Source organism: Crinia signifera, chromosome 1 (assembly GCF_055691185.1).
Source record: "Crinia signifera chromosome 1, ASM5569118v1, whole genome shotgun sequence".
NCBI lineage: Eukaryota > Metazoa > Chordata > Amphibia > Anura > Myobatrachidae > Crinia > Crinia signifera.
Genome location: NC_139217.1, coordinates 392,808,425 through 392,821,524, shown reverse-complemented (window position 1 = coordinate 392,821,524; position 13,100 = coordinate 392,808,425). Strand labels below are relative to the sequence as shown.

The 13,100-nt window shown below is 42.7% G+C and overlaps 1 protein-coding gene across 4 annotated transcripts in view; it reads left to right on the top strand.

Annotated features, from left to right (window-relative positions):
- PRR16 (proline rich 16) overlaps nucleotides 1-13,100 on the top strand; it is a 355,016-nt gene that overhangs the window by 224,826 nt on the left and 117,090 nt on the right. For 2 of the 4 annotated variants that reach the window (XM_083151599.1, XM_083151600.1), the window contains exons 2-3: nucleotides 4,824-5,697; nucleotides 8,232-8,318. In XM_083151599.1, coding sequence (XP_083007725.1) covers nucleotides 4,824-5,573 — 750 coding nt within the window. In that variant the 3' untranslated portion in view covers nucleotides 5,574-5,697; nucleotides 8,232-8,318. Of the gene's footprint in view, nucleotides 1-4,823; nucleotides 5,698-8,231; nucleotides 8,319-10,661; nucleotides 10,681-13,100 lie in introns of those variants that run through there. The other 2 variants (XM_083151601.1, XM_083151603.1) reach the window with 2 other exon arrangements.

Genomic DNA, 13,100 nt, shown 5'->3' with positions numbered 1-13,100 from the left:
TCACTCTCCATTTTATCACTTTTGAAGCTTAGAGAATCTGTCCCTATAAGTTAGTTGACAGTTACTGTATATCGAGAACAACAGTGGCAGATCTACCACCACTGCATGGTCGCATTGACTGCTGGGCTAGGAGATCAATCATGGCCCATGGCTGGTGCCCCACATACATTATTATGGAGCTAATTCTAGCTAGACCACATTATGCCCGATTGACAGGCAGGGCATTCGTGGGGAGGGCTGAGGGTGGCCGGTGTTTCTGGAAACGGGTGCATATTACATCCGTTTTCTGGGAGTGGCTGAGCCAAGGACAAAAGTTTGGTGAGTTCAATGTGATACTCCCCTAGCCAGCTTCAGTATTGTATTTGATGGATAGATTGAAATGTAATTGCACTCTGCACAACTATCAGACAATCTCCTCTGCTGGAATTATTAACCCTTTTAAAGGATAAATTACTGTACTGTATGTATCTACCCTGTACAGTTTATCAGAACATGTGCACCAATCATCAATTGTGCAGTGTTACATTTGAATGTTTTGATATGTAATGGAAGGTACTGTACAGAAAATTGGTCTGTTTTAAATTATATACTGTATTAACAGCGGCCCTGGGTGTCAATGATTGCAGAATATACAGTACTGTATGCCTACAGATGGAGCCATCCTCATCTAGCCGTCTCTGGATAGCCATGGTTAGCCATGGCTCACCAAGGCCTATTGTTCTCAATACATAGAACAATACAGTAGGGGATTAGCAGACCAATCCTATTACTCAATTAATCCTATTAAAGGGGTAGATAAGGATGATTCCTTCTGAAATTCTGTAGTGATCGGAGCGGGGCATATTCGTCATGTTACAATGTTTGGGGGTCTGCGTAGGCACTAGCGCGTATTTGTGCATGTGGAGACCTCAGAAATTAACGGCTTTGTCAAGTAACACACGTTCATTGTGGGGATAGAGGGCTGGGGGCAGTGGCGGCGCTGGACCATGGGAACGCCTACGTTTTATGGATGTCCCCCTGAAAGCACTGGGGGTTCCCATTGGAGCGTGGGCGGATCAATACCTGCTGGGGGCGGGCAGCTGACATCACAACACGTCAGGTTTGTCTTCATGCTCATAAAGAAAAGTCAGCCTAGTAGTCTCAGGCGCTCGGTAAGCTGCGAATACCAACCTGAATGGGGGTCTATATGTGTGTGTGTGTGTGAGCTTTGGTAATGTTATGTAATCCTTATTGTATTGAGATTCGGGAATATGATCAAGAATAAAAGAATGGTGAATTGAATTATATTGTATACAGTTATTAAGTTATTGAAATGTATTTTTAATGGACATAAAGTCATATTAAGGTCATCATTTTATATACCGTATATTGCCATATCTAGAAAACAAAATCGCTTTTTTTTTATTCTATTGTAAGATGAATCACAATACACAAAAAGGGTAATTAATTTATCAATGAAATGTTTGAAGACCTGTCCATAAATAAAATGACATTGTCGATATAGCAAAAGACTTTTCACTGGGATAAATATTTGGTTTGACATTTCAAGTAATTAGATGTCAGGATTAATTCCAAACTGCAACATAACATATCAGGATAAATGAGAGATTAAGGATCATTATTGATCCATGGCTTGCAATGTCTTACCCTGTGCTATATTTGTATATAAAGTATTTAGTTCCATAGATATGAAGGATGTGAAATGATGAGTATCAAGAGCACCTTAAATTTCCACTGGTATCAGAAAGACCCTTCAAATAAAGGTACAATTGTTTCCTGAATCATTTGATGGTTTTATTCTAGGCAACAACAGGGCGAGTGGGAGATCAATTATCCTCATTACAGTATGTTCGTCTTACTGTAGGAAGTGGGTTAATGGGAAGTCATGAACTAATGTTGGTGTCACCCAGTGTGCTAAATGGACCCCACATGCCTGAAAGGGGGCATGGCCTTGTTGGGAAAGGGGCATGGCCTTCGGTATGCCCCAAGTTTAATCCATCTGGTGGTGTGTGCAGCACTTCAGAAGATCCTGGGCTGCACATAGAAAATTATTTTCTTTTTTTGCTTTGACATTTTTACATATTATTCTGTGATGCATCACCCATGACATCAAGATAATAGAGATGAAAGTAAATATAACTTCCCTTGGGAGCATGTGCTCATTATCTTTAAAATTACCTAAATTTATTGTTACAGTATAATATTCAGTTAACAGCACTACCACTTTTGTTAATCAAATAACAAAGAAACTTAGTCAAACAGGAAACTAAGAAATGTTTTGGGAGAAGGAACATTTGATCTTAATGAGTGGATATCCAAGTTTCACATACTTGATAAACCCAGGGTATGCAAGGTTGATAAAAGAAATCCAAAAATAAATGTGAATGACGGCACAAATTATGAGTCAGTGTGCACTTTGATGCCATTGTCATTTACCCAAATCAATGAACCTGTATGAATGTGTGACCAAAGCTGGGAGTCCAACATTTCCCATCTTCCAGACAATGACATAGCTATTTTATTTATTTACAGTTTCTTATATAGCGCAGCAGATTCCATTGCGCTTTACAACTGATGACAACACTGAAAGAACAAACTGGGTAAAACAGACAGACATAGAGGTTGGAGGGCCCTGCTGCAAGCTGACAATCTATAGGGAAATAGGAGGAAAACACAAGGACAGGAGCCAGTAATAGCATAGCAGCTCCACTAAGTTGCAAGTCCAGAAGGGAAGCTATATAATACATAAGTGCCTCTGAGGGTTAAGTGGGTGGTACCTAAATTTGATAGGCTTGCCTGAAGAGGTGAGTTTTCAGGAAACGCTTGAAAGTTTTATGCTTGATGAGAGTCTAATTATGCATGGGAGGGCATTCCATAGGGTGGGTCAGCCCTATGAAAGTCCTGTAATATTAAAAGGGAGCTAGTGGTCCATGCAGAAGAGAGACGCAGATCTTGTGCAGTGCGGAGAGCGCGAGTTGGGAGATATTTTGTGATAAGTAAAGAGATATAGGTTGGTGTGGTTTGGGTAATAGCTTTATATGGGCTGGATGTATCAAGCTTCAAAAGTGATAAAATAGAGAGTGATAAACAGCCAGCCAATCAGCTCCTTCCTGCCATGTCACAGACCGTGTTTGAAAGATATCAGGCAGGAGCTGATTGGCTGGTGGTTTATCACTCTCCATTTTATCACTTTTGAAGCTTGATACATCTAGCCCTATGTGAGAAGAAGTATTTTGTATTGAATATGGTAGAATATGGGCAACCAATGGAGGGACTGGCAGAGCGGATCAGCAGACGATGCACATCTGGATAAGAAGATCAGCCTCGCTGCAGCATTCAAAATAAATTGTAGTGGCGAGAGTCTGATCTTGGGAAGACCAACAAAGAGACTATTGCAATAATCAATGCGAGAGATAATGAGTGCATGGATTAGTGTTTTAGCAGTGTCGTGTGTAAGATAGGGTCGTATCTTGGATATGTTTTTTAGATGCATGTAACATGATTTTGAGACAGACTGAATGTGGGGAATGAAGGATAGTTCAGAGTCAAGTGTGACCCCTAGACAGCCTTTACCCCATTATAAAAGAGTATGGGTAAAGCCCCATACATACTAGATGATTTTGTTTGTAAACAATATAATCAACTATTTATGTTCAACTCCCGGTTGAAGGATATAGTGCATACACACTGGACGATATCATTAACTGAATTGGTCAGTGATGCCGATTGTGTGGGCCCCCTGGACCCAGGGGCCTGTGTGCACTGCACACCTTGCACCCATTATATATGACAGTGGTATAACAGGATTTGTATAATGATTACATGTGTGGAACAATGGACAGTTCTAAGGCAGAGATGGCAGCAGGCAGGGAGGTTTAGGTGCAAAGTTGATTATTGTTGTTGAAATAAATAGACCTGGTATGTAGGTAGCTTATAATGGCTGGTGGCAATGTTGTTAGCTCAGATTTGAAAGACAGGGCATCCCCATGCTCTGTTACACTTGGTGTGCTGTAGAACCCCCTGTGCATGCCAGTAAATAGGGGGCATGGTCTAGCGGGAAAGGGGCATGGCGAGAGATGCTGTTCTACCCCGGGCATTGCTGTGGCTTCACTGCTGTTTGCTACACTTTGCATGCGAGGGAATGTAAGCATACACCTCCCCTTACATGCAAATGCAGGTATTTGCGCGGTGGGGGCATTCGGTCGGCCGGCGGGCAGTATTTACCTAGTTGCTAAGCTGCAAACATATGCAGCCTATGGAACAGGCATGAATCAGGCCCTATATACAGCTCACTACAGACAGCCCTAAACCCAGTACCCCAGGGAAAGGGCATAACTACCATAGGTGCAGGGGGTGCAGCTGCTATGGGGCCCAGAGCTGAGAGGGGCCCACTTTGCCTGTCAAAGTATCATGTGCTATATACATTTTTCAGCATTAGGTTATAAATAGGGGCCCTTACAAAACTTTTGCTATGGGGCCCACATGGATCTAGTTACGCCACTGCCCCAGGGTTACCCATAATAAAGCGTGCTGGAGCAGAGCTCTGTGTCGTCCATCCAACTATGTTCAGAATTGGCGCCATATACTATTGTGCTGCGGATTGATGTTTTTGCAGACCTTCACTGATTCCCCGGGCATGTTATTACCACTGGATTTGTCAGTACAAATAATACTGAAATAAATAAAACAAGCAATTCTTATTTATTCCCTAACAGTTTCAGGCACAGAACTACAAATGTAATGCAAGTTGTTAGTGAAGTTTGCCTTGCCTGTATTGTGTCTGTTATGAAATAATAATTGTATCTCATTGTTTCCATGAACAGGTGGTTGACCAAATAGACACTTTAACGTCAGATCTGCAGCTGGAAGATGAGATGACAGACAGCTCAAAGACAGACACGTTGAATAGCAGCTCAAGCAGCACAACAGCTTCCAGCTTAGAAAAGATTAAACTTCGAGCAAATGCACCTTTAATAACCCCACCTGCACACCCCTCAGCCATCCTGACAGTACTCAGGAAGCCCAATCCACCACCGCCACCTCCACGGTTAACGCCGGTGAAATTTGAAGAAACGCAAAGGTTACTTAACTCATCCAACGCTGGGAAGAATAATGGAGTGTTGCTCCGGAATGGTGGTTTGCCAGGGGGACCTGTCAAACTTCCTAATGGTGACCGATGTACAATTCATACTATAAAAGTGGATAAAATGACAGGACAGCAGATACTACACAGACCAGAAAAGGACCGGTGTTCTCAGGCTTCAACAAAAGAACGTGTACGTTTTAGTGAAAATGTTCTCTACCATGGCTACTGCCCGGACTGTGATGTTCGATCTGAAGGGAAAAACAAAGATGTACATCTACATGAGGAATCTGTCCATTTGACGGGAAAACTCCCCCATCACTGTCCATTACCGCCACCCCCCACCCCGCCATTTCCTATTGAAAACGGTGGCCTGGGAATCACTAACAGTAGCTGTCATCTTCCTTTAAAGCCTGGAAATCAGCCTCCGCCAATTGCACCAAAACCACAAAAAACTATATTGAGGAAATCAACCACAACAACTGTGTGATATTATTTTATACATTTAGATTTTTGTTATAATATATATTAAATATTTGATAATGAGCACTTTAAAGCAATAAAAAGCCCAGATACTACCCTCCTATCTCCCGGAGTGTCATAGCAATCACTTGGTAAGTGCATTTTTATAAACTTTTGGGGGGATATTTACAAAGATGGGAGATCTATATCACATGGGATGTTGCTATGGACAACCAATCAGATACTATCTATTATCATCTAGAAGGCGCTAAATAAATTTTAAGTCGATTCTGATTGGTTTCCCATAGCAACATCCTACAGTATGTGAAATAGAACTCACATCTTAGTCAATTTCCCCCTTAATATTGTATACATTTTCCTTATAACGCCTGGTTGTTTTGAGCTCATGAAACACATGGAATATTTATTAAAAGAAGTTATTTGAAATAAATTAAACAAATATACCAATAATACATTTCTTTCATGATTGTATAAAAGCAAAATTGCTCACCATATAAAATAGCGGTATTCAACGTAATACCACATATCTAGCATAAGCGTACACTTTAAGAGAAGCCCTGATAACATGTCCTAAAATAATTTAAGCTCAAAGGCAAAAATATGCTTTTTACCATTTTCTAAAGATACTACAAAACCTAAAAGTCATGCTTTATGTAAAAGAGCTACTAATAAGGATTGTACATATAGCTCCTGTAGGCCCCTAGATGCCAGGGGCAAGGAGGACAAGGGGGCTGCATACAAATGAAGGGAATTTGGCAGCCAGCAAGTAAATAGGGAGTTCATTTACTAAAGTGTGAGTTTTTAGAAGTGAGAGATCTTGCTTATAGCATCCAATCAGATCTTAGCTATTATCCTCAAGAAGGTGCTAGATAAATGATAAGTAGAATCTGATTGATTGCTATGGGCAACATTTATCACTTCTAAACACTGTTAGGAAATGTACCCCCTAAAGGCCTAGAATACCTCTACATTAAATTGTATCTATAGTGATATGTAAGTGTGTATAACGTGTACAAATTTAGCAACTTCCATCTGCAGGTTCAGAAACCTCTTCCCACACAGATGGAGCCGGTTTCATGCTAGGCGATAGAATCGCCAGCCCCCACCAGCCGCCAGGCCCTGCCAGCAGTCAGAAGGGGTAGCGCAAGCACATGACGCTCGCGCGCCCAGTTCCGCAACCCTGTCCGTCTCCATAAAGCGTAGACAGGCATGGTCCCACCAACTGACTGGGACGTGTGTGCATGTGAAAGATGCTTGCGTATACATATATATATCTCATCCCCACCTACTTTTTTGTTTTTTTTCTATGTAAAAACCTCTTAATACATTATTATTCTTTGGGAGAGGTATCCCAGTTGTACTGATCTTTTTACATGAAAACAAGAATTATTCTCTAATTTTCACCTAGTTCGGTACCGCAGACTAAGCTGTGTTATCCCCATTGAGACCTGCACTAACTTAATGGAGCTTTCTAACAGAAAATTGCAACCAGGGCAGCCATCAGCGGGGACTGTGGGGACTCCAGTCAGAAACAGACAGAAAGGGGGCCCAGAACTGGAGTTCATAAAGGGTAATTTCTCATGAAAAAAGTTCACATTTCCCTTGAAGCACAGTATACAGTAAAGGTTGAGTAGTGCGGCCGGTGTTGCAGACACAGGTCTCACAAGGTATTCCAGATGTTCGAGAAAGGGAAGGGGGCCCTACCTATTTTGTCAGTCCGGGGCCCCACAATTTCTGATGTCAGCCCTGGTTGCAGCTGCAGTTTTTTACCCAAGCAATGTTTGGCCAACTCAGTGCTAACTGACTCAGCCTCATTGTGTCTGAAGTGGATGTAGGTTGTCATCACCAGTGCCTCTATTGCCTGGCGTCAAACACACCTGCACATTATATCCCTTCTGATTCAGAGATGTATTCATGGTTTACGTACATTTCTGATATTTAGGGATCTGCGCAAATGCAGGTCTCTTCCTTCAAGATTGCTTGCAGTGCCACCAAGTCGCAGCCTGATTGACATAATTGACAGCGCTGCCTGCATTAACAGAAAGCTGGGACATGTTGGTTTTGTTTTCTGGGAGTTGCAACTCCAATGCCTGCATCTCCCAATGCTGATTTACTATCCTCGTAAGTGTACAGTTTTCGGCCATTCTGAGTAAGCTTAGGTCTATTCAGATTGCCGATGCTGCTGCCATCAGCCCTGTGAGATGATGCCGCATTCGGATCCAAGGTGCTAGCAGGAGGGGCCCGTTTTCCTTCAGATGCCTACTGCAGGCATTAGCATATTACTGCACAGCAGCTTTGCCCAGTGATCCTTCTCTGAATCAGGACCCTCTACTGAGATCTACATTTGTGTGAAAACACCTCTCCTGAACACACCATTGCAATCTACTGTTATTTCATTGTGAGCACACAAGAATTATGTACAAGAAATCTGCTCTGTGTAGGTAAAGATCTTCCCCCACAATCACACTTTTTATGTTAGACTCCTGTCATTAATGAACAGCACTTCAATCCTCTACAGGAATATTTTCAATGTTATTAGTAGCTCTCTTGTATAATGCTAATTTTAGGGCCTGTAAATACTGCTGTGACAGCATCATTGAAAAATACCCTTTCATTTTCTATAATGCAATTATTTGTTACCTCTTGATATTCACTTACCTTTTAGAGAGCATATTGTATGTGAAAGTACCTAAATGGAAACAGGAGATTTACAACGTTTGGCTACTTGGATCTCATAATGAATACGACTATGGTGAGCAAAGCATTGACTTTAATTTGTAATTATTGGTATATTTGTTATACTATCTATATATTATTCCACAGGTTCTCAAAGTCGGTCCTCAGGACCCCACACAGTGCATGTTTTGCAGGTCTCCTCTCAGAATCAAGTGAATTAATTAGCTCCACCTGTGGCTCTTTTAAAATTTGTCAGTGAGTAATGAGAGCACCTGGTGGGTGACCTTGGAAACATGAACTGTGTGAGGTCCTGAAGGCTGAGTTGAGAACCACTGTAAGATTGTATGTACTGTAAGATGTATTACAGACACAGGCGAGACATTTATTATAGCATACAGCCCTTAATTTAGGTGGATAATGACAAGAGCATATATGAAATACTGTAGATGCGCATAGGTTCATGATTCAAGACCAGTCCACCTCATACAACAGGCTAGCCCACTTTGCTACAGTCCAGTGGCATTTTAGCATACCTTTCCTATACTGTCCCTTTTTTGGGGACCTTCCCACTCAGGGCCGGCAGTGTCCCCAGTGGGGGAGCAGTTGGGAGTTCCCTGCATCCCACTACTCTGCTGAGCAGGGAATAGACTGTGTGATCATAGGCTATGTCCCCTGCCTATGAGACCAACCCCCCCTATTTGTGGACACACGCCTAAGGCGCGCTTAAATGTCCCTCCTCCACTGCCACCAATGTAGGGAGGTATGTATTAGCAGTGTTAGGCATGGAGGGGGGATGCAGTCGTGGGGGCCCATGGTTAGGTATGTGGCCAACCTCAAGAGGGGGTGTGACCAGCCACCATATTGGATTGCCTAACTATTACAGAGCATGAGTTGGGACCTGTGATAATATGTATTGTAAATGCTGCTAGCACATTAATGATAATGTACAATATTAATAACAGTGTCAATGCACTGTAGGGAATACACCATAGTCATGTGCAGGAAGAGGTAACATACCATAAGTATAATGAATAATTACAGGGCACAGGCTGGGACCTAGTCTCTAGTGCAGGAGGTGTGGCCCCAGGCAGTGGGGCCCACTTGAGGTTTCCCCTGTACCCCTGTGGGCTAGAATAACCCTGCATATTGGTGTTCTGGGGGGCCCATTTGGAACAGCAGCCGCTCTTCTCTGGGTAGTGTGCCCCACACCTTGTGTGGAGGGTGCCACCTTCCCAGTGATATTTGAAATGATGGTGCATATTCAGACAATAGCAAAGACTTTCAATGCACTGCAACATCTGTCTGAAGACATCTTTGGAAAGATGGCACCAGCCAGGACCCTGTTGCTTGCTGGCAGCAAAGTCTGGGTGTAGGTTGTGCTCTGTAGAGCCATGTGACCCAAATATCCTTTTGTTCTGCACACCCTGCAAACATGATAGATACACCTATGCACCACAGATACACCTCTTTCCTACCTGCTTACAGCAGAGCCATGTATTTGGAAAGATAGCCAAGATTTTGGCACAGTGCCGTGTTACCATCAGGGATGCTCTTCAGAGGTCCGTCCAACTTCAGTCACATCTCATGCACCAAAGATAGGGCTGGGATACATATGCATAGCTGATCATGATAGCTTTCTCCAGGAGATGGATGGGGCTATGCAGTGACTACAGGAGTGTACACATGGCCAGATGTACTAAGCTTGAAAAGTGATCAAATGGAAAGTGGTAAACCACCAGCCAATCAGCTCCTAGCTGCCATGTCACAGGCTGTGATTGAAAAATGACAGGTAGGAGCTGATTGGTCAGTGGTTTATCACTCTCACTTTTATTACTTTTCAAGGCTTTGTACATCTTGCCCATTGTGACATTAAGGCAGAAGATCTGTTATGATGTAATCTTTGTTTTTTTCTAATGTGGTCAGAGCTATACATTATAGAAAGTTATATCATATTTTCACATAGATCATGTCACTGTTAAATGCAGTTATCCGAAGGGAAAGACTATCTCCATGAATATTTTTTGTACTGCAATACTGATAAAACACAAAAATATGTGCCTTGTTACAGTAGCTGTAAAAAGTTCAGTTATCTTCTATCAGATGAGTTTAGAATGGGTTTTATGGGACATATTTTGATATGAATAAAACATGTAGCCTTGCAAATGCACATTGCATATCTCCCAACTGTCCCGATTTTCACGGGAACATCCCGTCTTTCGGGGATGTTGCCACATCCCACACAGGGCCTGCAGTGTCCACCAGCCATTGTTTCAAAGTTGTGAGGTATGACATTGTTTTGTTTGATATATAGTAAATCAATTAATTGTGACAATGTATTCAAAAAGACAGTTATGTCATTATTAGATGGGTTTGTCTGACGTCTGCTGATATTGTGCTGTATTGGTTCTTACCTTTATAGCACCTATTTTGGAAAACATATTTGCAGACTTCCAGCATGTACAGGTATGTCAAATTATTTCCATGCAGCGGGCCACATGTAATGGGAGGCGATTTGGCAAAAATTGGAGTCTAGAGCAAAACTCACATGTTTTGCCGATCTTGCAAGATGTTTTCCATTTGAAATTATAGATCTCGGGCAAAGTATTGCAAGAAGCCTTCCCCCCCCCCCTCCCCGCATCACTCCCCCCCCCCCCCCCCTGCATCACTGCCCCAAAGAGTTAGACCTGACTGTGTTACCCTGGGGAGTGGGGATCCCGGCAATTCCATGGGGCTATCCACGACACCCATGGGCTGAGGTTGCTGAGTTGATAGTCCAATAAGTGTCAAAAAACAAACCTAGCATTGTCTTTTACAGGTTGAACTACAGTTCCCAGTAAGCCTCCCTGCATGCTGGTACTTGGAGAACCACAACTACCACCATATGGGGCATTAAATAGTTGAAAAACACCTGTATCTCTTCTTCTGCATAGCAGAGCAGCGGTGAATAGATGCTGTGCCCATATGCACATCATCTATTCACTGGAGACAAAGGGACTGGGGGCATGCCAGCATCTCTCATGGCTGTCCAAAGCCCTCATTGCAACAAAGGCCATTCCTTCCTCCAAAGCCACTCCCCTTTTTAGGGACGTGTGGCAAGTCCGAGCATTGGAGTCCCGACTTACTTGTTTACAAAGTTGGGAGGTATGATAAACTAGTTCTCATTTTACAACACTGTGCTGCTACATAATTGTTGTACAGTAGTTTGCAAATGAAAAAGTTGAATTCCAAAATAAATAGCATAATTCTGCCCATACTCAGAGATGAAAGGGTCTATTTACCATGCTTTAAAAGGAGATAATGTAGACAGAGATAAAGGCCCTTATTCAGATCTGATCGCAGTACAAAGTTGTTCTTGAAATTGGTATAACCATGTGCACTGCAGGTGGGACAGATCAGGAGCAAACGCAAGATTTTCAGAAGGGGGTTTCCAGGGGGAGGAGCAAAGTACAGAGATGGACACTTAGGTGACCCAGTATATGCAGGGTCAGTTAAAATATTATAGATAGACCAAATGTATATAAATAATAATAATAATAATAATAAAAAAAAATATATATATATATATATATATATATATACACACACATATACATAGAGTCCCGGCAATTCGCACACTTTAACAAAGCATCATCAGAGTGCCCAGGCCACATAAGGATAGGTTTAGAGGAATCAAAGAAGCCAGCACATCCATTCCAAAGGAAAAAATGTTTTTATATTTTCAAAGTCAAAAAAGAAAAAAACGTAGGGACACACCATGAGGGATAAGATATACCAGCATAATTACAGTCCATGTACAATGTTACCACAGTCCAGTAATGCAAAACATGGTGGTCCACTTTCAAGCCACTGATACCCGACGGCCGTTTCGGTGTTGTCACCATCGTCAGGAGCATAAACGGCTATCAGTTGGATCACGTATATATAGCAAGGCCAATTAGAAATAAAACAGCACACCTGTATCATACCAGCTCACCGCTCCCACCTGCATGTGTCCGCTTAATTCCTCCACTGAACATGCCGGAAAACGTATGTGAACGGCGCTAGTAGCCGGATGTGACGTCACGCGGGTACAGACGGAGAGTCCTTCCCCGCGTCCGTCTCCACGGCAACCAGCCGCACGGCGCTAGTAGCCGGATGTGACGTCACGCGGGTACAGATGGAAAGTCCTTCCCCGCGTCCGTCTCCACGGCAACCAGCCACACATACTACAGTGGACCTTGCGCCTGGATCTACGGCGTTAGACTAGGTACAAACCCAGTACTGGCGTCCGTTACCATGGCGAGGTCTGGCCAAAGTGCACATCTCATACCTCTACTTGAATGACAGCGATCCCAGCAAACTGTCGGGATACGCCATCAAAGGAGGGAGCATGTAGGAAAATAGCCTGTATGGGCAAAAATGGGTGGACATAAACAATTTAAAGGGGCCATGTAGCAGGTGACACAAGTATACGGCTTTGAGCTGGTTAGGTGCATTAGCCACATGATATATTAACCACACTGTATATACAATATATATGAAATCCTCAATAACAATGACAATGTATCAAACTTAATGAAAATAGAGGAAAGAAGGAAAAAAACATGAGACAAAAAAAAATAAAGAAAACAATTGAGGGAATATTCCTCATTGAGTCCATCAGGAGAGATACAACCAAGTTGGCGTATCCAGAAGCTTTCTCTTCTTAGCAATAGATTTCCACGGTCCCCCCCTCTTCTCAATGGGGGAACGTGATCCACAGGCATGAAATGGAAGTCCTTCATGGAGTGTTTTAAAAGATGGAAGTGTTTGGCCACAGGTGGAGTTGTAGCATTAATGGTGGTAAGGGCTTTTTTCAATGAGGAGCGATGCATCGCAA